Consider the following 27418-nt stretch of genomic DNA (forward strand, 5'->3'; position numbering starts at 1 on the left):
GCTAAATGTGAATGCCTTACGGGTACCCTCACAGAGAAGCTCTTCAACAGAAAGATCTGGAAGCACGTAAGGTTTCATACAATCCTGAACAATTTTTCTTCTTTGCATCCTTCAGTCTGTCCAAGATCGGTACAGAGTTTAAAACTTAGTTCTTGTGCTTGTATTGTGCTTCACAATGACAACTATGCAGCGTGCACCAGATAACGGGTATTTCCATTAACACTGCGGTGAGGTCAAGAGCCAGAGAAGCTAAGACAAATCACTGTGAACGACTTGCCAAGATCCTGGTCAGAGGTTGAGCTGAAGATACCAAGATACGTATTCTAACACACGATGTAAGATTACAGTCGGAAGCTCAGGAAGAGGGAGCAGGAATACAGCCTTTCCAACCAGGAAAAAAACAGGCTAGGACTGGATCACGGGGCCTGGAACATGGCTGAAATTAAATGGCAAATTAATTAGAAAAAGAAAACTGCTTGGCATTGCCTCACCTCCCAGATATGCAAAGGCAACCACAAAAAACGTGCAGAGGCCGGTTCTCACCCAAGCTGATGCAGCTCCCTGCTGTGAGGGAGATTGTTTGCTGCCAGCTCTGGAGCTGGGACCTCGCACAAAGTCTAACAGATATGGCTTAAACAGGAGGGGGGAAATATCACTGAGCACTGCGTGAAGAGAGATGATTTCTGAGCAGACCTTTACAGGTCGGTAAGAAACCAACATGTGTGAAATTCAGGTATACTTCTGAGCTCAGATTTGTTACATTTATATTGTATTTAAAATTTTTGGACAAACATTTCCTTTCTCAGTGTTCAGATTTGCACAAAGCAAGTGCATGCAGAAACAATTAGCTTAACAGAGCAGACTTAAAAACCTGTAACTGTCTAGCTTCACAATGAAGTAAAATTTGCAACGCTAGATTTAGAATGTGATTCTACACTGCCATCTGCAGAAAGCAGATTGGCAAATTAATTGGCTACCAGTATAGCAACAATTAAAAGTGCCAAAATGCAAATATTGGTATGCAAGAATGGTATAGAATCAGGTGGAGAAGAGAAAGGGGTATATATGCCATGACACCATTATCACAGCCGACAGATTCTGCACAACGTATGCTGTGTCACAGGAAAGGAATGCATTTTATACTTTATGCCTTTTTCCTTTTAGTGGGAGAACTGATCGCCTTCTATTTCTCTCACATCCTCTCAACACCTTTTTGCAACAGAGGTACTGATTTTATCATGCATGTGCCGTACCACTGCAGCTCACCCCAAACCCTCTCTCCTGTCCAAGGTACTTGGGCACAGTAGTACAGCAGAACTAGTACTTAAATCCTACCACAGAAAAAAAACCCCAAAAAAGTCTCAGAGGCAGCAGAAATTTGCATGCCTTTGTTACAATTTGCTTCCCCTCACAGGCAGGCTGTGGCCTGCTGCCGTGGGCTGACCCACGTCCTGAGTGTGGAAGCCAGCTCTGCATTCCAGCCCTGCTCTGTCTCCCTTTCCCCCTCAGAGACGTATGTACCATTGCGATAAGAGATTCATGGTGTGTGAGGCGATCTGATCAAGAATAAACGCTTTATCTGGGTTATTTCTTATAAAACAACTAATTTCCTCACATAATTTCGAACACGCGCTGTATTTCCTCAGGTAACATTTTTCAGGAGAAGCGCTGAAGCCTACTCTGCTTCCCCCCAACAGCCCGTTACGCCGCAGCCCGTCCCCGTGGGATCCCGGTGCCACCGGCGGTGCAAACCCGCCCTCCCCCGCCACCGCCCTCACAGAAAATGGCGCCTCCCCGACAGCGGGAGACTCCGCTCTCGCGAGAGCGCGGCGGGTTAGTCTCGCGAGAGTTGGTCGGCGGAAGGGGCGGGGCGTATCCTGGAAGGGGCGTGGCGGAGCGGGCCACTGCCGGCCGGCGAGGTGGGCGGGGCGCCGCGGTGGCGGCGCCAGCGCAGCGTTGCGGCCTGTCCCTCCCCGCGGGGCGGGAGCGGCGCCTGGGCCGGCCACGGCAGCGCGGGCAGAGCCCTGCCCCGGCGCGGCTTCCCCTCGCCCCGCTCCCCTCGGCCGCCCTGGACAGCCTGCGCTTCTTTCGTCTCTGCTTCAGGCCCCAGCCCCCGCCCCCCCGCTCACCTCAGGGCCCCCCCCGCCGCCCTCAGGGTCCTCCGCCGCTGGGGATGCGCCCGGCCCCCCGGGGCAGCCCCTCCGCCCGCCGCCCAGCTCCCTGAGCAGCCTTCGTGCCCCCCGTCCTTGCTTCTCCCCTCTCAGGTGCGGGCGGAAGCGGTGAGCGGGTGAAGCCCCCGCCCGGCGGCCTCCCCCATGGTGGGCTTCGGGGCCAACCGGAGGGGCGGCCGTCTGCCTTCCCTTGTCTTCGTGGCGCTGCTGGTGGTGATCGCCATCCTCGCCTTCAACTGCTGGAACGCCTCGTCCCGCCAGGCCCTGCTGCAGGAGGAGGTGGCGGAGCTGCAGAGCCAGGCCAAGCGCACCGAGGTGGCCCGGGGGCGACTGGAGAAGAGGAACTCGGACCTGATGGGCAAGGTCGACTCGCACAAGAAGCAGCTGGAGCAGAAGGAGGCCGACTACAGCCACCTCAGCAGCCAGCTGCAGGCCAGGGACGGCCAGGTGAAGAAGTGCGAGGACAGCAAGGTAAAGCGGAGGGGGCAGCCAGGCCTGGGGGTGGCGGTGGGGGGGTGTCCCCCGGCGCCCTGCGGGGTGCCTCTGCCCGGGGTGGCTCTGCCTGGGGTGCTGGCCGGTGTCCCTGCAGCCCGTGGGTGACAGAGGCGCCCCAAGGCACTGGTGTCTAAAGCTGGTGCGTTGGCTTTGCTTGAGTTGGGACGTTTGCAGGTTTCTGAATGCATCCCAGAAAAGAGCTGAAAATGGCCAGCAAAGGCCGCGTGTGTGCTAAGAAGCAAAACACCGAGACCTCACTGTCTTCTAGATGGCTGTTAAATTATTATTTTTGAGCTTTCGTCCTCTGCTGAGATTATTTGATCTTTTGTGATCAGTCAGAAAGCTGTACACAGCCTTAAAACTACAGTTTGCTTGGCTTCAAGGAAAATAAAACAAGTACAATGTTCAGGTGTAGCGGCCCTGAGCTTCTTTTCCCTGTGTCTCTCAAAATGCCAGGCACATCAGAGTCTGCTTCTTATGCAGCCAGCATATACTTGGTAAAAAAAAAAAAGCCTTGCTGCTGATAGAACTTGTCACTTTCATTAGCTGCAAAGAGACAAGCTAATACAAAATTCAGTTTGCCCTTCTATGTGGAGGTGGCCCGGGCATTTGTTTTGTTGCAGAAGAGAAAATGAGTGAATGCATCAACTTTCACTGTTCCGCTTTCATAATCATCCCAGGCAACTCTTCACAGAGGAGGCAGCAGACAAGTTCTTTTACTCAGTCGTGTATGGTAACGTGTACTCTATTTGCATGCAGTTCAGAATTCTGCTAATTGAACACTGTTTATCACAGCAGGATTTATGGAAATATTGCACTCTCAGACTTATTACTGGCTGAGTTTGTTTTTCTGGCCCTTTCATATCACACATTTGATGAGCAGGATAAGAAAATGCATTTAATTGTCACAGAAAAATCTGAGTACATACATGTCTCGTTACAGAATTAGACTCCTTCAAACTGATTAAGTTTATATTAAAGTTTTCTTTCCTACTGAACCATTAAAATTAAGCCATTTGTGTGTTCAGCAAACATGTTCTTTTACATTTTTAATTTTTGTTCTGAGATTGGAATAAAAAGCCTGATTAGATATGTAATGGTGGATACTGGTGCTCTCCATTGGAAATAAATGCAAGTAACACCATTGCGATTAAAAATATTGTGATACTATAAAATCTAGTTTAATTTCTAAATAAGTATTCTATATAAATATGAAAACAATTAAGTCTAAGAGAAGCTGAACTCAAAGCAGTTAGGTTTTAACAAAGATGCTTCCCCTTGTAAAAGACAGAAAACTGGTAGTTTTCTAAACGGTTGGGGTTTTTGATTTGTTTTTTTGTTGTTTGTTTTTTTAAATTGAACTTTTACAGGCAAATAGAGGGCAAATAGGTTTAGTTAGTTGTTTATTGCCCTCTTCGATAAAAGCAAGCACCCAAAGGTGGTAGTAGCTTGAAAACACAGGCAGTGGCCAGTCACGGCACCAAGTTGGAACTCCCTTTCTCGGGCTGTTGAGGATAGTAAAAGAACATGAGTTTGGGCTAGACTGGACAAATTAATGGAGGAGGACTGCTGAGGGCTGGTAAATGCCCTGAAACTGCCTCCAACTGCAGACTTGGGGGGGGAAGTGGCTGAGGGTGTGCGAAGGAATGAATATAGGTGGGTGTTTGCAGTATGGCTGCTCTCTGTGTAGGTGAAGTTGATTTTGTGTTCCCATGGTTTAGCCTCTGTTCACAGGGCACTGAACTTGTTTCATGCATTATTGTAACCGACTGCCAGGTGTAAAGCTCCACTGGTGGTATTTGAGTAAGCTATGAGTTACTGGGCTGCATGGCAAGGCTTGCTTTTAATACAAGAATTTTTTTTTTTTTTTCAAATCTGTGGTGTTTTGCTATAGGACGCCAGGAGAGGAAATGCAAGTGTGAAGTCGGGGTGTCTAGGAAGGGTTACTGGAAGCCAGAGCCCGCTTTGATGCAGATGATACAAACTGAGGTGCTGTTGAGCTGCACCTGCCTACTGACCGCTGTGGTGTTCTCCATAAATCTGGCTGGTCTTTGAACGCTCTCAGAGTCTGGCATCTCGCAGGAGAGGGGCAAGAGAAATGTGGCTAGTAAACCTCTCCAATTAATTTTATTGTTAATTGTATGCATGCTGCAGTGTATGCCCTTATCTTCGGTCTTTGTTCCAGAAGCTGCCATTTAAGGTCATGTGAGCTAGTAGCTTTTGAATATCCTCTCTTCTTGTGTTAAAAATGTTCGGTGTGCCTTAATAGGCAAGAACAGCGGTATGTTTTATTAATAACCAGTCACTGTCCCTTTCTCATTTCCTCCCATGTGAGCTACTGTCATGTTCTCAGTGGCAACAATCCTATTTTTTGTCTAAAAAAACCCTTTAAGTGACTGTACTTCACAGAGTAGAGAATAAAGCTCTGCTTTAGAGAATAAAGATCTGTTACCAAAAAAAATAGCGAGTAGTAGGCATAATGTGTCTGATCAAAAAAAGGCTTAAAAGATATTTTTTTTCCCTCTTAATATAGAATTAAGCAAGGATGTTCTTTGAACAGTTTTTTACCAATGATCTTAGTCCATCTGTGAAATGCAGGAGCTGTAATAAAACACCAACACTGGTAATTCCCAGGGTATCAAGTGATCACAACAGATCTAGGCTTGTTTCATAGAAAACTCCTTTGAAAGATGCTGCTCTTGTGGTTATCATGGTGTCAATCCTGCTTTATGCTCCTTTGTCTTCATTAGAGATTCTTTGCCTTGTGGTCATATAAATCAAGTGTGCGTTTCCCCCTGTTGAGGCAACTTGAATTTCTGCAGGCAGCTTCCTCCTAGCTCGGTGATATCAGTAGTCAAGCCCAAACCCTTGTCTGTCTCCTCCCTCCCCCTGCATGCGTAACAAGCCAGTCACACTGCACCAGAATATTGTTTGCTCTTATGAGCAAATGTACTAGCGTGACCTAGTGTCTTGTGTTCCAAAAAAAAAAAAAGGAAAGTAAAAAAGCCTGGGTTCTTGGGAATTCTTTTCTCCTATCACCCTGTGATGAGCTCATGATGGTCTGCTGGACTTCTTTTGGAGCTCCTCGTGGGAGGCAGACGGGTAGTGGCAGCCCCCCCCACCCCCCACACTTGGGGAGGTGGTGCATGCCGAGGTAGCATTAGTTTCCTGAGTATCTCATGCTCTTTTGCAGCATACCATGAGGATACTGGTTTTTTTCATAGCTCTACACATCCCTTTGCAATAAGCTCGATAAAATGATTGAATGGCAGGAATTTGTGGTGGAGAGCTTCCAGCTGGCTGCCAGCCAGCGCGTAGGGGTTGGTAGCGGTGTGTTTGCTAGCGCGGCTCTGGGGAGCGTGCCTTTCTCATTCCAGAGCTGCTGCTGGCTGTGCCAGGTGTGTGATACAGCTCGCCCCTAGACATGGTGCCTAGGAATGGTGCATTGTACGATGAAACTGTTTAGTCAAACATCCTTGGGAGCAGCTGGTTATGTTCTTTGTTGCCAAAACTCCTGGATAGCTCCTCCGTCTGCAACGCTGTAGCTTTGCAGCAGTGATGTTGAGTGCCTCTTCCAGTCTTGAGGCATGTTCCTGATGATCACAGCATCACCTCTAACGCTGCACTAATTGCTTGCTGGTAGCACTGCCTATTCTGAAAAAGGCAGCTGGCGGTAGTAGGGAGATCACGGAACTGTTGCGCATAGACCGTCGTGCAAGCAGCCTTCTAAACAGCTTTCCCGTGCCCTGGCAGCGCGTTGGGAACACCCAGGCTGGGGAAGCTGCATGGAGGGGCACGGACACAGGCAGTCCAGAGGGTGTTCTTGCTAGATAAAGAAATGACTCAGCGGGGAATACAGGTGGAGGTTTGCCATTTACCACAAACTTAATCGGAGAGCAATGCCACCTGCGTTCTGCCCTGCCATACACAGATAAGCTCCAGCGTGTTCAGAACTTTCTTCCCTTACGCTGCCTTTCACTACATGAGGAGACCGTTACACTTCAGACAGCACTGGAAGGTTGCCTTGCGTGTATATAGCTCCAGCATGCACGGGATCTTTGATGTTTTTTTTCCTGCACAGAGCTCACTGGGCCACAGAGAATTTCTTTTATACATCCCAACTGCTTTGGGAAGGATCTGAGAAGCCACTGAGAAATACAAACAGCACAAACAGGTCTAGACTCTCAGAGGACACAGCTCAGAAAGAACTGGACTAGTGCCATGGTTTGTGGAGTGTGGTTTTTTTGCATGTGTAGGTGGATCAGATCCCATGAATCATAAAAAAGCTTCTTCGCTTTCTATCCCTCAGATGAGGGACATTTGCTGTCAGCTGAGCTGTTTTGGATATAAATTCTGTCACTTTTCTCTGAAACTCTAAATTGCCAAAATGAAAGATTGTGTGATAAAGCTGATGCTATCTTCAAATCAAACTCCTGTTAACAGACAGGCAGCCCTCCTCCAGCTCATTTCAAGTCAAATGTTTTATAGGCTGAGCAGAAGCAAGCCAGTGGGAAGGCTTTCTGTGGTATGAGTTCTGATAGATGAAGGTTTGAAAACAGAACCTGCTACTTCCCAGGATCTCCTTTGTGGATTTACTGGGTTCTGGGAGAGAACCGCATTAGAGCGGAGGACAGGAAAAAATTTGGTTATCACCAGTGGCTTTGCAAAGTAGGAAAAGATACTTTCTCATTACCACTCAACAAATCACTCTCTGTATCTGTTCCCCTGTCCCGGTGCCCGTTTGATGGAGAGCTGGCAAGATAGGCGCCTATTGGAATGGAAGGGCTTGGCTTTTGGCTTGTGCTTCTGCATGAAGTCCCCGCCATGGGGCTTACTTGCATTTTAAAATAAAGCATAGGAAGTCCAATGCAGGCTTTCATTTTATTTGCGTATTGTTCTTTGTGCATCCTGTAACTGGAGTGCCTTAAATGTCTTGGGGGGCAGAGCACATGTGTAGCTGCTTCTCTAATGTGTCGAGCTGGCTCCTTAAGTGTCCCTGTTAGGTGTTTTTATTTTGTATTGTATTTCAGAGCGGTATGGTCAGGGTTCTCGGGTTTCCAAAAGATTGCATCATCTGCCGGTCCTTCTTTTTTCGGGAAAAGCCTTGTGAAGTGGCTGGGCGTTCCCACCATCGCGGTGGTGCCTCTCCAGAAACCCTCTTGGCGCTTGTTCCGGGCCACGGGGCCGCGTTCGCTGCCGGTGCTGCCCGTGTGAGCGCTGCTGCGAGGGATGAGCCAGGATACCGCAGTCTGGTGCAAACAAAACTCTCGACGGAGCGCTCTGTTTCATAAGGAGCCTCTATTATGTGGCTGGAGCTCTTGGATGCGTGCCTCCGTGTACACTGTGTTCTGCAGAAAATCACGATTTCAGCAGTTCTGGTAGGGCCGTAGTTCCTGAAGTCACAGATGCCTCCCTCAGCCCGTGTGGGACAGACTGAGTCAGGCCCCCAGAGTTTGAGTGCCGCTTTTAAAAACAAAAACATTACATGAAACACTTTTACAGAAATGAATAATTCGGTAAAAGAGAAGGTAGAGGTGGGTGGAGGAAGTCTTAAAGTAAGGGCATACGTCTTTTTTGTTTGTTTTGACAGGAAATGTAGGTAACTGACTCAGCCATTGAGCTGCAGAATCTGTGGGGGAGTTGAAATAGCCTCTGTGTTTGTGTGTGTGTATCCCCCGCCCCGCACTTGTGCTTCATCTTGGTATTCCCAGAGGTAATTCTGACCTTGTAACCCAAGAATGACAGCGCTCTTCCAGCACCTTTCTAGAGTTACTGTTTATACCCATCATGAAACTACAAGAAAAATAATTACACCAGTGCTGCCTGATGACAGTGGTGGATTTTTTCACCCTTTCTCAGCATGTTCTACATGTGCATCTTTCTCTTCATTTCTGCTATTTTTTGTCTTTACATATGTCTTTCTGTAAGAACAAGCCAAAGCATCTTAATGACACTGTGTACATGCATTTCTTATTTATTGTAACTGCTATTTTTTCCTTACTAAAAATACCAAATTAAAAGCTGTTGTGAAAGTCTACTGATGTCACATTCTCACTTAAAAATAAACTGTGTATTATGGATATTAGGTACATCACATAAAAAATTTACTTTAAATGTACATTAGGTAAAAATTGTTTTTGCTAATGATGCTGCATGTTTATTTTTATACACTTATGTGTTGACATTGGAAATTCATCATCTCCTCCTGCAGTATCAGAATGCAGTGTGTTTATTTTAGTCCTGACAGTCTGCTTTTTTGATAGAAATATATTCTGGAAATAAATTTAAGTCCGTGTTAGCAAAGCCTAAATACAGTGTTTAGGTTGGTGAAATCACTTATAGATCACTAAACATAGATTACTTATATTTACAAGAATTTTGTATATGTCGTTCTGATAATCCTTCTCATAAATTGTCTTTACAATGCAAACAAATGCACCTGAGTCTTGGCAGTGTGAACCCTCTCTAGCCTGCCGATGGGCTGTATTTATATAACCATTTCTTCCTTTCAGATTAAGCTGCAGAACAACATATCCTATCAAATGGCAGACATACATCGTTTAAAGGGTAAGGAATTTATGGCCAAACAGTGATTTGGCAGGCTGTGAAGTTGTGTATTTTTTAACTGCCTAGGTACTGCAGAATACATTGTAAAGGAAGGATCAAGTGGTGCTGGAACATCACAGAATGTGAGATTTCATTATATTTGTTTATTCCCTGGTCTGGATAAGTGTCGGGTTGGCTCTCGTAAACTTTGCTCTACTGTCACGTGTTTTCGCACTGCTTACTTCCAAGATACTAGAATTATTTTCATGACCAAATACACAGTTTAATGTAGTTTGGATCAGCAATGCTGTGATACTTACGCTGGGTTAGAAAAGGTCCAGAAAATATCTTTTAAGACTGATAGATACAGACAGGATTACAATGCCCGTAATCTTACGGATTTCAGAGTGGCCTGGGACAGCTAATGCCAAAATTTGAACATGCCTGCAGACAATGTACTTGGCATTTCTGCCTGTATCTATGTAGTTGCAACTTCAAATAGTAGGAAGCTTATCAGTTATTTGTAGCCTGAGGAGCAGGGAGGAAAACTTCTAGAATAATTGTGAAGACAGGAAATATGTATTGATTTTAGGGATAGTGTGAAGGTAACTTATTCTGTACACTTATTGCAGAAAAAGAATATTTGACCATCAGGCCTAAAGCAACCTAGTAGTACTTGTGTTCCTCAGAATAACAGAATCTTTCAGGAAATTAAGGAGATTTCCAACAGATAGGTGAAATAGCATTGTGTACATCTTTTGAATGAAAAGGGAAAGAAAAATTTAGGGGTTTTGGCATAGTATCAGAAGAATTGGTCTGTAATTCATACTGGCATCTGGCATACATGAGTAAATTGGCATCTTTTTTCAAGTTAGTTTAAGAATCTTTGAAGTATATCTAGAAGAAATAACATTAAACTTGAGCATATTTTTAACCTGTATAGCAATATTGAAAGTTGTATCAGCCATGGGGCATTTTTTCTTATATTTCTTTATTCATGTTGATTTTTGGTTTTTGGTCTAGAACAACTAGCAGAATTACGTCAGGAATTCATTCGCCAGGAAGATCAGCTTCACGAGTACAAGAAGAACAATACTTACCTGACAAGGAGATTGGAATATGACAGGTATGTCTTCAAGAATGTAAGTAACTGTAAGTTTGTGTGTGTGCAATGGAGGTCTGTGTTGAAAAGTGCAAATTAATCCTATTTCTGCTAATCCTTAAACTTGAGTGTACTCATTTGGTGATGTGACTTCAACTTAGCTAGTTGTTTGATTTTAAAGTTCTATTTTTTGTGTTGTTCTGCTCCTCCCCCCAAAGTGAGCTATGCTCTAAGAAAAATCTGACTCACTGGAATTTTTCAGCATTTTTTTAATAATATGGAGATCTTGGCTAACAAATAATTGGAAGAGTTTAATCGACGCAGTTCTGTAAGCCACCAAGGTTGTAAATTGCTGTTTTTCTGAAAGTGTAACTTCATTTTTTTCAACTGAAGTTGAAAGCACTGTGTATATTGAAATTTTAAGTTGACCTCAGCCTTTTAAGTTTGTGGTGGAGAAGCAGGGAGAACAACTGCTTCTGAAGCTGTGAGGAATAGGGGAGATTAACACTTGAGATAATGTTTGAAACTTTTGCACCTAAAAATATTCTTCAGGTGCGATGTTGAGTCCTTGCGGGTTTGTGGGAGACGGGAGTTTTGTTGAATTGGGTTGATCTGCGCGTGGTTAGTTCGAGGAGCTGGGACAGCTGTGTCATTCAGCTCTTGTTACTTGTTGGTAGCAGTAACTGATAGTAGTGGTTGTGCATCTTCTGTGTTGACAGCCACGGGAAATATATTGCCTTCCTAGTGGAATTAATATATGCTGATGACAGATTAACTGTGGAGCTTGACTTTTCAGTTGCTTTCCAGGTTTTGGAGGAAATATGTTCAAGGCCATTCTGTTTATTTTACTGTTTTTTTGCTCTGTCCCTATTTTTTCCAGTTCTGCTTTCTTTCTGTGTTCAGTCCATTTCCACTCCATACACATTCCAGGACAAAGCTTTTTGGACAGACTATTCTAGTTATATCTCAGGTTTGGCTTTTTGTGCCACTTCATATTTTTCCCCCTATTTTATTTATGGGAGAGCAGATACAATAAATGAAATATAACTAATAATGTGTTTCTAATCAAGTCTGCAGTGTGGCCAGCAGATCAAGGAAATGAAACTGCAACATGAAGAAAACATAAAGAAACTAATGGACCAAGTTGTGCGGGAACAAAAGGTAATGGGCAGCTAAACTTCTCTGTTGAGTTAGAGCCCACAGTCTGCTGTTTGACTCAGCACTTCAAATATATGGAGGCCTTGGACATTTTTCCCCTAACTTTTCATTAAACAGCATCCTGAGCAGCCCTGAGTGGGTGTTGGTGTAAGAACATCTGCCTCTTCTGCTCAGGCAGTGAACTAAGCCTTGAAGATCAGGCTTAATTCTTTGCTCTGCTGCAGCTTTCCTACATGACATCATTGCTAAGGATTTCAGTTTTTCTCTATAAAATGGATATTACTTTATAGCTCTCCAGAGTGGGATCTGTGTTCTTATACCCTTATATAGGTTATTGCAAAGAGGAACCTGATCTCTGCTGAGGCCTCGAGGTGCTAATGTGATGCAAATAACAACGGTATTTGAATAGTATCAAGGGTGTAATTATATGGTGCAAGCTGCCAGTAGAATATGGGCCTCCTTCCTACAAACAGATGAAATAACTGCTTTTCTTAAAAATGCATTTCCTTTCTTTGTCTCTGTTTACAAACATTTCAAATAATAAGGCAGACTTAAAGTAGATCTTTTCTTAAAATCTAGGATTGTTTCAAAGTCTCTGACCTGAGGCTTATGGCCAATGGTGTCTTGACCTCTTTGCATTGTACTTGAGCTGCCTATGCCAATGCAAACGTCATACAGCCATGCTGTATTTTACATTTTCTGTTACATCTCCATACTCTTATCTCCTACCCTTGGGATTTAGGTTTGTATATAGAGTACTCATGCTGTTGTTTGCTTTGGTGATCATCTAATTCATAAATGTGATTTTGCTTACCCAAAGTGATCTTGAATTCGAGGGTATTTGTTTTGTAATTTTCAGGGATGTGCTTAATATTGGTTCCTTATGCATTTGTTCTAACAGGCCACACAAAAAAGTCAGTCCAGCAAAGACACTGAAGTAAGCCCCAGTAATGATGACCAGGCAATATCTAAGACTGTTCCAGAGGCAGAAGATAAAAACGGAGTAAAGAATGAGCAGCCTTCAGATCATGTTGTAAATGGCAAAGGTATTTCCTTTGTTTTATCGTTTCTGGTAGATAATGGACCAGTTGTGTTGCATCCTTTGCTGTCATCTCTGAAGTGGAACAATGAATTATTTAGCTCAGATAACTCGATTAGCTGCATGGGGTTGTACTAAGTTAGAGTTATAGGTATCCAGAGATTGGTGTGTCTTTTCTCCGGCTCCTTTTATGAAGGTAGTTTCTTGCGCAGTTTTGTGTTTGCTTTGTTGGCTCATTTGGCATTTCCTTCCTGCCGTGGCCAGTCGTGGGCTGGGGGTGGCCTCTCTGCTCCCTGGGAGATGGGCTAGGGAAGGGGCACGTTGTTGGAGAGCTGGAATCTGCCCAGAGAAGGTGGCTGGAGGCGAGGAGTGTTGGAACTGCTGGGAGAAGCCTCCAGCGGGGTAAGTCAGGAGCAGCAGGGACCTTTGGTTGTCGGGAGCCATACAGGCGGCTCTCGGCGAGTGGCTATTGCGGGTGTTCCCCCAAAAGGCAGATGGGTTCCCTTTGTTTCTGCTTCTTGTGCTGCTGAATCAGCACTGGTTTGTATCGGTCCAGCGTCTGTTCCAGCCAGCTTCTTGCAGCAGGCTTCTCTTATTCTGTTACCAAGAGCAGAGCATCTTTCCCATCCTTTTCTGAAGGTCGCACTGAGGTGGGGAGCACTGCCCCAGAGAGGCTTCAGGGACTTTGGCAGGTGCAGGATAAGGAGTGTTGTAGTGTTGTTATCAATCCGGGACATGTTCTGTGGGTAAAGGACTTTTCTGGTCTTGGAGCCTTCCACAAGAGGGAAATTCACTGTTCAAACTTCAGAATATCCTATTCTTGTCTTATAGAGAAAATCAAACCAGGAGGAGATGCAGGCATGCCTGAAATAGAAGATAATGACCCTGCTAAAGCTGAGGATACTCCCACTGGTTAGGAGAAATATTCTAATACTTCCACATTTGGGTTCTTGGTGGTGTATATATTCTGTTTGAATACCACGTGATTCGTAGTGAATGCAAAGTTTTAAAATCTGTCTGTGGTAATAAAATTCAAGTGGGGTGTAAAATATGATAATTTTTACTGTGCTTTACAGGTTTGAATATTCAAACCTGAATGCTTCTGATAATTCCACACACACCCCTGACCCCAATCCTGTATTTTATTTTTTCATCTGTGGTTTAAAAGTAAGAAAACAACAAAGAAGTTTACAGGATTGTTAGAGGAAGACCTGATATAGAATGTCTGTTTGTTTCATGTTAATGCTTTTGTCCGTATATTTTGTTTTAGCTTTAAAGAAGCCACTTATTTCAGCTCCTAAAAGTGAAGGTCATCAGCCTGTTGTAAATCTTCCAACTGAACAGCCCCATGCTCCAAATCTGGCACCAGGTAATATTCTTACTAGCAGGTGACAACATTTGTCAACATTTTGTAGGAAACTTAGTATTTAATATCTGCTGCCCTGTCATGAATGTTAGATGCACATGGCCAGCCCCTTCTTCGTGTTTGATGTGATTACAAAAAGAAAAACAGTGATCAATTTCTACAGGACACAAGATGGAGTGTATGGCATCTGGCTTCCTGAGGCACTCAGGTTGCTGGCTGTGTGACCTCTTTTCATCCCCCTCACAGCCAATAATTTCTGAGCCTTTTGACCAACTTCAGCCAAATTTGAGAGTTAGAAGTTTCAAAGATAAATGCTTCAAGATTTCTCCACTGGACAGAGGAGAGTAACTGAAATTAGTATTCCTCCTTAGGGGTACTAATTACAGGGCTGCAACGTATTATCAGGAGTTGATTGTTGATCTCTCAGTAGCTGGTTATATGCAGAGATTAACCAGTGGTGCTGTTACCTGCTCAGTGTCCTCCTGTTTCTGTGAACAGCTCACTTGAGGGTGATGTGGAGGAGGTTTAGGACGTGAGAGAACTAGAAGTTTAGAAGAATTGCAGTTAGAAAGGACACAAATCCATAGAAAATACACTTAAATTTAATGCTCATGGATCAAGTCACTTTGCTTTCATGTCAAAGAGAAGATTATATCTGCACTGCAAGTGGCATGTTCAAATACTGTTCTGCTAAAAAACATTAAATATAATGTGCTTATTATATATTTGTGACATGACCAAACAGCTTGGAGCTTTTCGTTATGCCCATTATTAGTTCTTTTGAAAAAAGGCAACAGAAGTTTCTTAATTATTTTCCTTTTATAGTGGGTGTGTAAGCAGGTTAGAATACCAAAATTAGTGAGCTCAAAGTCTGTATATAAGTTTAAAGTTTATTATTTCCAAATGTCAATTTTTTTAAGTAGTTTGTTTCTTTTTGTTGTTCTGAGGTAGTCCTTCATTTTGACTTTTATTAATGAGAAAATATAAAAGACAACAAGTGGAAAGCTTGCTTCGTTGAATTTAGAATCTGTCAACAGAAGGTTGATGTGAATTTCAGGGGGACCAGGATTTTCTGTATTCCTTGGTTATGTAGTCCTGTGATTCTGCTTATTATTTTTAGCATAACTCCTGTGACCTACTGCAACCTTCTCCTCAGATCATAGTTCTTGAAACAATAAATGATGCTTAGTAGATTTGAAAAGCAGAATCAGCAGGAGGATAAAAAAATGCATAAATGTATTGTTGTTCTGGGCTTCATCAAGGGCTTAAGTACATACAGAAAATCAGCTGAGAAGGTAATGACTTAGGATTGATTACGTATTAAAATGTGATGAATTATCTTTTGCAGTAAGGTTGTAGCCTTCTTTTGGAACCATGTAAAAACCCAATGCGCTTCCTCATTCTGTAGGTTTGCACAGTGACAATGATGGAAATGCTGATATGGTGAAGCAGATACCTCCAAATTCTCTCCAGCACCTAAATTTTGAAGAAAATATGGAAAATCAGAAAGAGCACAAAATTGAGACAGACCATATAAAAATTCCAAAGAGCAGAGTTAGTGACTTGCAGAAGATGAAGCAAAGTAAGTTGGCCAATATCATATACTTCAGTATATTAAGAAAATCACTGTATTTTCTGTCTGTAATAGCGCCTGTCAGGAAAATAGGAATGGTTACAGTGGTGGAGAGTAAGCCTGGAAAGAAATGTAGTATGTTACTGTGTAAAAGATATGCCTTGATGTGTCGTCTTTCATATATATATTCAGTCATTTAAAAAAATTATTTGCTTATAAGAATTTAAAATGCTTTTCGAAATTGCTACATATTTAAATAGATTAAGTCAAGACCTTTGGTACATGCATGATACCGAGTGACTTATATTCACTCTATCGCTTGACTTGAATACGATGTTTTGGACAATATTGTAAGAATTCAGCCCTTGCATAGAGGGTCTTTGTGGTGGTGTATGTGTATTGGCCAGAAGTTTGTTCTCTGTGTGAGGAAGTTTTCCAGAACCCTTCTCTTCCACATCTGCTCGAGGAAGAGGCCTCCAGACAGGAGCAAACCATGTTGTTGTTTATGGAGTACGATGATGGTGACACTGCTGAGGCTTAGTGGGCAGGCAGCAGGTAGGGACTTGCAAATAGGCACAGAGCTGTCTGGGAGCTCTTGGGTTTGAGATGCGTCTTTACCTTGGGCTGACACGTAACGCCAGGGAGCATCACGCCTGTGGCCCTCGCCTTGGCATCTGCCCCTCCGGCATGGCGAAACCCCAGCAGGAGCCCAGCACCACACAGCCGCTCGCTTGCTCCTCCCCTCCCAGTGGGATGGGGAGCAGAATCGGAGAAAAAAAAAGTAAAACTCGTGGGTTGAGATAAGAACAGTTTAATTACTAAAATAAAATATAATAATAATAATATATTAGTAATGAAAAGGAAGATAACAAAAAGAGTAACAGTTAGTGTTAGGTTAATGGTTGGACTAGATGATCTTCAAGGTCTTTTCCAGCTGAGATGATTCTGTGATTCTGAGTGAAATAAAGCCCAAGACAGGCAGGTGATGCACAGTGCAGTCGCTCACCACCCGCTGACCGATGCCCGAGTGGGGATCTGCCCCTCCCAGCCAACTCCTCCCCAGTTTCTATACTGGGCTTGGCGTCATATAATCTGGAGTAGCCCTTCGTCTAGTTGTGGTCAGCTCTCCTGGCTGTGCTCCCTCCCAGCTTTTTTGCCTTGCTGGAAGAGCACACGGAACTGAAAAATCCTTCAGCCGCTTAGCAGCTGAAGCATCGGTGTGATACCAGCAGTGTTCTCACACCAAATCCAACACGCAGCGTTGCACCGGCTGCTGGGAAGAATGAACTCATCCCAGCCGAAACCAGGGCACTGCAGGAACGTTATAGTGAAACAAGTTTCTTATGGTATCGGTGGAGATACTATACTCCTAAGTATTAGTATAACTAGTCATTATACTCTGTGCCTTAACCTAGTTGTTTTTGAAGAACTAATTGCAATTGTTTAGCATTTGGGTGGGGAAGGGCCATTTGGAAGAAAAAACATAGTGCTGAAACATCCCTTTTTGGGTTTTATTATCCAAATAAGATTTTTCTTTATTTTATATAGCTATTATATAGATTTAACTTTAAATGTCTTTGTACTTACAACAAAGTAGCTTTCACTTAGACTTTGGTTTCTGATTAAAATCTGTATTCCAAGATGTCAAGTTATCACATCAGAACAGCCGTCTCCAGAGTCATGAGAACTGGGAGGAGAAAGGGATTCTGTAGCCTCCTGCCAGAAACCTGTGATAATGCTGTGGATTGGATAAATAGTGGTATAGAAATAATAATTTTGTTGAAATAGAATAATGAATTGGTTTCAGCGATCAATGAAAAGAATTCTGAAAGCTAGGGTTGCTCTCAGGAAAACGAAACTGAATTCCTTTTTGTCATAAAAGGTTTTGTGAAATTCCCTTCATTAGCATTAACTTGTGGTTCCTTTTCATGGTCTAAAACTTGACTGGCACATCTGTAGCTTGGAGAAACTTTAGGAAAAAAGTGTTAATCTCTAGCAATCTTTTAAATATTCCGTGAATAACAGAGAAATAAGTTTAAAATAATACACCATTTATTCTTGTAAGATGTTCTAGTTGCTCTTCTGAAGCAGAGGTTAAATTGAAGTGGGGCCTGTGAGCATATAGCCAGTTTGCTAGCAGGTGCCTGTGCTGCCATGAAGGGGTGCACAGGGATGGGGGAGCTGAGGGTGTTCTCTCCTCCTCCCCCCACGCCCATGTAGCCCCCCAAGGACAGAGGCTGCAGATTGTGCCAGGCCTCATCCGCGAGGTTTAAGAAGCTACCTGAAATGGTTTCTGAACCATTAGCAACTTTGAGAGCGGTACCATCATACCGCAAATAGACATGTCTTTGAAAAGTGCGTGGAAAGAGGGTTTGAGGAGTTCTGGAGACCCAGCAGCTGAGCACCAATGCTTGGGAACAGATTCTTGATCAGTTTGAATACAGTATGACAAGTGGTTAACACGGATTTCTCCAGAGCAGACTGTGTCAGTGACGTGATCTGAGAAGTATGCGTTCAAAGGAACGGAAGCTGTAGAAACAGGAATGTGACTTTGTTGTAGGCAAATTAATGGAGACCTGGTCAGGAGTAAATTGCTGTTTGGTGGGTGCACAGTTTTAAGACTATTCCAGGCATAGCTAGCATATATCCAGGCAAAAGCTTCTGTGAGCTTTACAAAGATGCATCCCTTGCTTGGCACTGTTTGGTATTTTGAGTGCTGGATGGTAAACCATATATGAGATGTGGTTCAGCAGCGTAAAAGTTTGTAAATATAAAAGTAGTCTGCAATGAGAATGGAGAATTGCATGTGCAGAGTAAGGGACAAAGAGCAAGCGAGCAGCTCGGTCAAACTGATGTGGTCGACGGTGGGCATTGGTCACTGACAGATGTTTGAAGTGAGGTTTTTCTTCTGGGATGTGTGAACAGGAATGTCAGATAAGGTCATGAGAGGGAGTAGCTAACTCTGGTTTACCTAGTGCTTATGGGGCCGTCCTCTGGCTTTAGATATCAAAGAAAGACAATGCGAAGCTGGAAGGAATTCAGGGAAGAGGAAGAAAAAAGTGGGGTTTACTATGAGGGGAAAAAAAAAAATCTCTAAAAAGACCAGAATTGAAGAGGTGGGGAATGGACATCAGTTTGCTGTTTTGTTGGGTTTTGGGGCTATATTGGGGTTTTTTTAAGAAACAGATCTGTAGGGAAGGCTTCAGTTATTTTACTATCACTCATGGATCTTTCTGGTGAAGTGGGGATAGGTGTATTCAGAATTGGCGTGCAACCTGTGCAAGCTTTTCTTCCACTCAGTGGATCCTGAGATGTGCAAGACTTGTTTAGTTCATTCAAGTAGCTTCTTGAAGCTCTTACACTTGTCTGGCTGAGTGGCTACAGCAGAAATGACTGGGCTTCGTATTTCAGTTGGGGTTTTTAAATGGATTGGCTGCCTTCCCTGGCAGTGGATTAGATGATGGGGGACCAGCTTTGTAGGCAGGAGCAGTGAATGAAATGTCTCCATTGTAGGCTGTGGACCTGAGAGTCAGCCACCATCACCGACTACTCTTTTCCTTTTCTCTTTGCTCCTTCACATTTGTAACAACTCACATTGTATGCTGTGATGATGCAGTGAGGGAGGGGCTTTCTCTGTCATGTATGGGAATAGCTAATCCAGGTTGGGAGAGGATTTATTTCTCAGTTGGTTGGCAGTGGCTGCTCTGAAGGGTCCGTGATAAGTTCATCCCTCTGGGGTAGCGGAGCCTGGCTCTGGCACGCAGCTTTTGCCGGGGTTTTGGTGATGTGCATCAGCCCCGGGGGTGAGACCAGGAACCGTCATTGCTCAGGGGATCTGTCATACCTGTCCACTTTCAGAATCGGAGAACTTCTTCCCAAAAGATATTTTCCTTTATTTTGATAGCATAGATTGAAAAAGCAACTCTGGTACTAGGTACAGAGATGGGCACATCGCAGCTGTTCGCTTTCAAAAGCAGCAGAACCCGAAAGTGTCTGCAGCAGAGTCGCTGTTTGTGCTCTTACCTGGCACCCTGGGAAAGGGCTGGGTGCAGCTGCCCTCCCGTTGGCTGCTGTTCGGAGCTGTCCTGTGAGCAGGTCCTTAGTGATGAGCATGTGAACAGCTGCTCCGAGTAGTGTGTGAGTAGGGATCCAGCTTGGAGTAATACCCCTGTGTCTACGCAGGATTCATTTCAGCAAATGTTACCTGCAGATTTTGGCATCGGTGACATCCTCACGGGGCACCCCGTGCTGTCACTAACCGCTCGTGCTTCAGGCCAGCATACTGCAGTGTGCCTCGCGGAGCCAGCCCCTGCAGCGCTGCGGTACAGACACTGCCTTGGCTCTGGAGTGCTCAGAGAGATCCACGCTGCCATCACGACTCCAGATTTACCAGTTTCAGTGGGGGCCTTGCTGGGTCCAACTACTGGCAACTGCTGTTTGCCTCAAGTCTTGGTATCCCCAGACCACTGTACGTGCATCATGTCGGAGTACCGACATTCTCCCGCTGCTGTGCGAGAAGTCATCTACTGCCTGAACCTCTTGTGCCCTTGACTGCACACCCCGTGGTGGGGCCAGACCGCCTGGGCCCTCCCCACTGCCGGCGAGGTTTGCGTGCTTGGCCTTTCCTCCCCTGGCGTGGGGTAGCTTGAGCTAAAATACCCAATGCTGAGAGCAGAACGAAGCGCCTGTGGTGGAAGAGCAGCTGCATCCCGGGGCGGTGCTGGAGCCCGAGCTTGCCCAGGCGGTCCCGGGCGCTGGGTGCTCAGGCGAGCTCCCGCTCGCAGGCCTCTGGGCCAGGATCCCTTGATAACATTTTAACCTTCTGTCAGCTGAAATGTGTTCAGTACTTGTTTCTCACAATATTTCTGGCATATCTACAGGCTTGCTTTTTCTGTAAGTTAAGTGCATTCAGTTGTCTTTCGATAACTTGTTTGATATTTAACATGTGCGAGTTGTACAGTTCTGTCTGCTTTTTATATACAATGCAGTGTCCAAAAATACAGTCATAGCAAGGATTACTCAATTAGGGATGAATAGAGAATGAATAATACTTAAACTTTTGATTTCTAAACAGATCATAGTTTCTTCTTGCTTATTTTATGAAAATAACTGAAACTTCTGTTTCTGTACATTTGAGCTGCACTAGATGTGATTTTTCTGCTTTTCTCCCCCCCAGATAACCACTGTGTTATTGTTTCTGTCCTGATTTTTATATGCTGCCATATGTGATAGTTTTCATTGTCTTAAGAAATAATTTCATTTTTACATCTGTCCATTGTAACCCCAACCTCCTTTTTAATCCTAACTTTGAAATCCTATTCTTCAGTTTTACTTCTCTGTTTAATTGCTTCCACTGTGAATCACTTCACATCTGCCTTGGCAGACTTTTTTCTCAGTCCGTTTCCAGTCTGTAAAGATTGTGTCACACTTTAATCCTTCTTTTTTTTTTTTTTTTTCATTTATACATAATCCCTCCAGACTTGTGTCCTCTGCAGACTCAGTGTTGCGTTCTTCAAGGAATGGGCAAGCAGACTGAGCTGCGCTGGACTTGAACGGATCTTGTATCCCAGTAAACACCAGCTCTGAACTTGACATCACACCGTTAATCTTTCATTGTGTGCTTGGTTGACTGGTCGTTTCATTGTTCCAGCTAATTCTCATTTTTCTTGTGCATTGTTTCAGTATCTGGAACTATTCTTCATTCTTTGCTGGGATACAAAAATACTGGATTCAGAACACTTTGAAAACTGTTAAAGCTTAATAGGAAACCAGAGTGTAAAGCCAAATTAATTAGGTAGTTAAAGAAATCAGTTCAGAGGTGCAAGGCAGATCCTTGCTAGGTTTTCACCCTTGACAGCATGGTGCACAGGCTGCAGGTGTCTCCATATACAAAGTCAGCAATATATTGCTCTGTTGTGGGTAGGAAAATGCCAGTCCTCCTCAGCAAAAGTCTAGAGACCAAAGCTTCCATGGAATGCTCTTCAGGATTTTAAGAAAACTTGTTATTAGCGTTTGTAGGTAGTCAAAGATGGAGCTGTTTGGTTGGACGCTTACTCCAGCTCCTTCCTCCGGAGAGTGAAGCTTGTAACAATGGGATTTCACAAGATCCAAGTGCGGAGAGACTGCGTACGCCCTTTGCAGAGGGGTTCCATAAGCCTTGTTCTCCCCCTGCCCAAGCCCTCTCCGTCCTACCCCTTCTCCTCCAGCTGAAACTACTACAAAACCCCCGACTATCTTAACCTGCCGTCTGCTTTCGTTTAGAATCTTCCTGTTTCTTTCCTCTCTGCTTCTGACTTAATCCTTTGCCTACTTCACAGGCCGATTCTTTGATGAGAATGAGTCCCCTGTTGATCCGCAGCAGGGTTCTAAACTGGCAGATTATAATGGGGATGATGGTAACGTGGGTGAGTATGAGGCAGACAAACAGGCTGAGCTGGCTTACAATGAGGAAGAGGATGGTGATGGTGGAGAAGAAGACGTCCAAGGTGAGCTTGGGCCTTGTCTCCATCCCATTGTAATAAAATCCACGCTGAGTTTACTTGTTGAATTTGTGTAAAGCCTCACTATTTTTAGCTGATCACAAATTTCTAATACAGAATAAATAAGCTTTAGGCAACCGTTACAATTTGGTCTTGCTCTCCGTTTGGAAGCAGCGTTACAGTGAGAGGGTTCGGATACCTGATGGCAGTTGTGTAAACAGTTTCTGCTGGGAGAATCAAGACACTTCAAATTGCAGAAATTATTTTGTCTAAAACCCCAAATCTGGTATCTAGCGTGTTGGGATCTAATCTCTGACATTACTAAAGTAATTTTCAAATACAGAAGTGTAGTTTTTCTGAGTACTGCTTCTGTCACGCCTGCCTCAAGGTGGTATGCGATGAGGTCTCAGTTAGCAATTCGAAGTGTGATTTCGGTGCATCGTACACAGATTCAACAGGCTTCTGGCTTTCCTTGCTAACCAAACTTCAAACCTCATTAATCTGGTGCCAGCCTAATCCCCGCATCTGCATGTTCAGCACCTCTCATCCTGCATGCCTCAGTGCATCGCCTCTCCATTGCTTGTCTGCCATGTATCGACCACGTTGTCTGCCCTCCTCCATCCACTTTTTCGGTAAAATTTTGTGAAAGGCTTGCATGTCTGCAGGGTGAAAGCATTTACATAAATATATATAGTATTTCCAATTAAGGAAAGTGCAAAATAGAGGGAGGTAAAAAACCCAACCCCGATTGAAGTTCTACAGGCACCCTGATTTTTGATCCACAAGTTTTTTAGCTGGTAGTTTTTCAGACATGTATTTAATTGGTATCTAAGCATAATTAATGGTGAAAAGCTGATAAAAAAGCTGATAAAAAGCAACTGATTTCTGTGGGCATGCATCTAGCTAGGCAGCGTCAGCACTTTTTGGCTAGGCTGGCAGCTTGAACTCATGAACAAGCCACAGAAAAGTACGGATCAGAACCGTGGGCAATTCATTAACTTACCAATTGCTGCTCCAGAAGGCATGGCCTGTTTTGTTACACTTCTGCCCAAAACTAGCAGTGGCTTTTAGCCACTGGGGATTGCTAACATCTGTTCTGGATGGGTGATTACTGGGTTGTGATGTGCTTGGGCACATGGGTATGCAGCCGCTCTGTTGATGCTGTGGAAGTAGGAGACTTGCTCCCCATGGGCATGATCTTGTGGTATGTCACGCAGCACTGTGTGGCTGAGCTCCGCTCTGCAAAGCCAAGCAGTTGCGTGGGTCAGGTTCTTCATGGTTTTTCAGTTCAGTTCCCCACAGGAGACAGCAGGTGATGCCTCACACCAGTTCCTTAACTGGGCTTCAGAATGCAATTCTTGAGGTTTTAATCGCGGCCACGTAACTGTCCCTGGGTCTGTGCTGCCTTCTGCCACCCGCCTCGCCCAGCCCCGGGCTCGTCCCTCCCGCAGCCTCGGCGGGAGGTGGGTTGCAGGTGGGCTGCCCCAGCCCCGCGGGGACACAGCTCCTGCTCTACCTCAGGGCTCGGGTTTGCTCACCAGCGCCAGTGTGCTGCCACAGGGGCCTGTCCAGGGAAACTGATGGTTTAGGTAGCAAGAGTTAGTATCTAGGCTGTAAACTACCACTGGTACAGCATTCCTGTACATCGCTTATGAAAAGGTGGGTATGATATAGTAGCAAGTGGTGGAGAATGTTCAGAATCATAGAGATTGGGCTTATGTAGCTTGCTATGCAAAGGGTATTTGAAAAAAAACCCAAAGAGCTCTAACTGAAAGTGGCCTCATAAAACTGTTTGCCTTTTAGATGTGGTGCCTGTCAGTTCACTGCTCTGGTGGCTTTAAATTTGGACTTGGCAGAAATCTTTTTTCTGATCAACCCCTCTCTATATGTGTGTAGACATAATGGATTTAGTATCTGGTACTAAAGCTTAAGGAGTGACTTCTGGAAGCCTTTTCCTGAAGAACAGTCTGAGCAGCATAGGTTACTACCTCGGACTTAGTTTTCCAGCACTGTTAAGTTGTTTCTAGTAACTTGTTGACTTGATTTGATGCGAGTCAACCAGCATGGTAAGCCATGCTTCCACAAGTAGCATTTTGGAAAAAGTGTTTGCTTTAGTCTTTACACTAACTTGTTTGCAGAGTAGGAGAGGGTAGAATTGTGGGCGTTTGGAGGGAGGGTGGTTATAATTGTTTAGGGAGGGGGAAAAAAACCCACTGAATTTCTGTCTAAAAACTATCAGAAAAGCATCACATGGTTTTGTATTAGGTTGGAACAAAGCATGTGGCATGTGCAAACAAAGCAATTTAATTAAACATGTTTTTCTGTTGCCACAGAAAATGTGAGGGCCTTAGATTATCAGAGGAAAATACACAAATTTGGAACATACACGCACATGAATGTCTGGCATTCCTTCTTTCAGTCCACCTGCTTGAAATGCAGGGTGATATTTAAAAGTTGTTGGCTTCTACTATAGTAAATATATTTTTGTGGTGGCTGGCTGGTGGCAGATGATATAAATGAAGTGATATCCACGTGCTGTAGTGGTCGTTTCTTACCCAACAAAGCCCATGTCACGTAGATAAACTTCAGCCTCTTGCTGCTGGGGGGTGAGCAGCGGGCACTCACCTTGCGGGCAGTCTGACCAGTCAGTGCTGTAAAAGTGTTGGAGAGCTTCAGGCAGCTCAGCATCTGGTAAAAGACGTGGTAAACTTAAACTTTGCTTTCCGTTCCTGAATATAGGAATGGAAATAGGTATATTCCTGAATATATAGCAAGCATCTTTCCTGAATATAAAGGAACACAGCTTTAAAATGCAAGAAAAGCTTATTAATTGAGACAAACTGAAGTTTAGGACTTTTTTGCTTATTGAGGAAGGAAGGCTGGGGACCCACGCAGGAGAGATCAGAATTCTGGCAGGTAGAATGCAGAATATTATATTTTAAAGCATCACTTGAAAAAACAAAATCAGTGTGCATTTTCTTCATGGATTTTTTTGCATGTGCTAGAGTAAATGGTTATACTGGGAATGCATAAGTGTGTTTGTTTTAATTTTACCATTTTTCATTATGCTAAAATCCAAAAGCCAAGAAGTAGGACAGAGTAGAGTGGTGCAGAGACACAATCATTGTGGATCGGAGAGCCAAGATGAAACACCTTTGTTCTTCCAGTGAAGGACAAAGCTGTAAATCCCCTGTAAAGAGGACCCGGGTGCAGGAGGGAGACGCGCTGCTGGCTCTTGGCTCCCTGGCTGGGCACCCACGGCCCAGCGATGCCAGAGACGGCGCCTTGGCTGCGGGGCTGAGCGCGGGTCACGTGGGAGCCTGGCTGGACGGGCTTGTTTGTGAAGAGCAGCGCTGAAAAACCTCTTGTTGAGTCCAGCAGTGCTGAGAGCGGAGCGGGGATTTCCGGTGGTAGGTTGGGTAAGGTTGAGAGCTGCCTTGTACATTTTTTACAGTCTCTCTTCAAATTTTACCCTCAAGTCTGAGGCGCGAGGTAGCAGTATGTAAAAATGTTGACAGCAAAGTCAATTCCAGCATTAGTAAAAGTTCCCATCACTGAAAAATTTGCTGTGCCATGTTTGCCTGAAAGGCATCATCTCCCAAATCTGCGAAGTAGGTGGGAAAAGGATTACCCCAGCGTGGAGGGGGCTGTGCTGGCTTGGCTGCGCCAGTCCCAGGAGGCACCCAGCCTTGGCAGAATCTTACAGCATATTGATTCTAGAATGGCTTAAAAAACGGCAGTGTGACTTTCCAAAGCAGTTGACTTTGTAGTTGGGTTTTAGTGGGAAGAGATTGAAATCCTTACAGGAAGAATCTCAAATTACAGTAGTAAGTTTAACTAGTTCTGCAGTCTCTTAAGTCAATAAATTGCTGGCACACAGTTGCAGTAAAGCCAAGGACCCTGTCCCGGAGTGCTGGCAGCCGGACGTGCGCTCGCGGGCCCGTGTGCGTTCCCGTGTTTCCCCCATGAGTTCATTCCCGTACGCGGGCGAGGCAGCTCCGTGTGGACGGAGGCATTAGCAGCATGCTCGGGGAAAGCCTGGGGAAGGATTTCTTCAGCGGTATCGCATCAGCTGCATGTTTTAATTGCAGATGATGAAGAAAGAGACCTACAAAACGACCTCGTTGATTATGGCAAGCCACGCTTCAGTGATGGAGTTCTTTAAGGCCTGAGTGAGGCAGGAATGTGGATAAGAGGAGATTTCCACGGAGGAACTTGAAGTGCTGCGAAACTGAACCATTTTTACTTTACCTTAAAGGAAGCTGATCATAAAAAGTGACGAGTATACTCAAAGTCAGCGAAGTAACAGAAGGAAACAGTTCTGTACATATGTGCATAGTTGTACTATTGCAAATTGTATTAAAACTACATTTTTGCTGTTACATTGAGCCAATTACTTAGACTGTACCTTATCTGTAATAATCTTTACATTTAAAACCGATATTATAAATACGGGCTGAATTGTTTCTGCAATTTAGAAAACTTTGTAAACTGGAGAACTTGTACAGTTTGTATCTCATGTAAGAAATACACTGTGGAAACAATGTACAGCCAAAGGACTCCTTTTCTACAGTAATACCTGTATGAGCAAAAATACTCCTGCTTTTCTCATGAGTGCCGTGTTTTTGTATTTTGCAGGTGAGCTAGCAGTTGAGAATGAAAACTGAATGTTTAAAAAATTGCTCCTTCCTTAATGTAACTGAGGAAAGGCTCTGGCAGTCTTCGGAAGCAAGTACCGTTTTAATTCTCGCGTACAGTGACCAAATCTTGTCGCTCGAGCTGGAAATCGGTCATATTAGAATTTTAATGAGTTGATACATCCTGAAGAGGTTGTGTAACTAATAGCTTATTTTAAAAGGTAATATAAATAATTCAGCACAGCTTGTAGGAAATCTTTGTGTGTGTGTTAAAGAGAGCAAGTGCGTTAGTGAGAAAGGGAGAAGTCTCCATCAGCTCTGTGGGAACCGTGACGGAAGGAACAACCCTCAACTCAGCAAACACGTCACGTGCAGTTCCGCTGTCTCGGGCATCCATCCTGTGCAGTCACTCTGGTTAATTTACAATTTAATACTTTGATACAGATCTCTGAACATCTGCCATGCTCCACCTTTTGATTTTCTATATCGGAAGGTTTGTAAGTTAGATACTTTTTGTATTCTGTGTTTAAGCACTTTCTGAATTTTATGGAAATGATTCTGTTGATTGACAGGAGTGGAAATTAAGGTTATTAACTAGCCTGCTTCTCCAAAAGGGCTACTGTGAAGAGAGACGATAGGGCCTCTGACATGGGTGATTGTACTTTCTCTCTGTACTCAGGTTCCAGGTTGAAGTAACAGTTCAGGTTTGCTCGACACCAACTCAGTGAACCTTTTAAATAAATCTCAATGGTCATATGATTTTTTTTTTTTTTTTTTTTTTTGGCCACGGGAATCTTCTACCGATCAGTCTTAAATATACAAGAAATAAAAATTTCAGATTCTGGTGATGCA

At 44.1% G+C, this 27418-nt stretch overlaps 1 protein-coding gene across 3 annotated transcripts; it reads left to right on the forward strand.

Annotated features, from left to right (window-relative positions):
• Positions 1 to 1964: 1964 nt before the first annotated feature.
• On the forward strand, positions 1965 to 27418 carry GOLM2 (golgi membrane protein 2). 3 transcript variants are annotated; one of them, XM_074880565.1, is made up of 10 exons: positions 1966 to 2642; positions 9179 to 9233; positions 10236 to 10338; positions 11385 to 11475; positions 12374 to 12518; positions 13343 to 13423; positions 13782 to 13880; positions 15286 to 15459; positions 21768 to 21935; positions 26021 to 27418. In XM_074880565.1, the coding sequence occupies exons 1-10, from the start codon at positions 2316 to 2318 to the stop codon at positions 26092 to 26094; spliced, it is 1317 nt and encodes a 438-aa protein (XP_074736666.1). In that variant the 5' UTR covers positions 1966 to 2315; the 3' UTR covers positions 26095 to 27418. The 3 variants fall into 3 exon arrangements, with proteins under 3 accessions (XP_074736668.1, XP_074736666.1, XP_074736667.1); XM_074880567.1 differs by lacking the exon at positions 21768 to 21935 and having other exon boundaries at positions 1965 to 2642; positions 26568 to 27418; XM_074880566.1 differs by lacking the exon at positions 21768 to 21935.

Source organism: Strix uralensis, chromosome 11 (genome assembly GCF_047716275.1).
Source record: "Strix uralensis isolate ZFMK-TIS-50842 chromosome 11, bStrUra1, whole genome shotgun sequence".
Taxonomy (NCBI): domain Eukaryota; kingdom Metazoa; phylum Chordata; class Aves; order Strigiformes; family Strigidae; genus Strix; species Strix uralensis.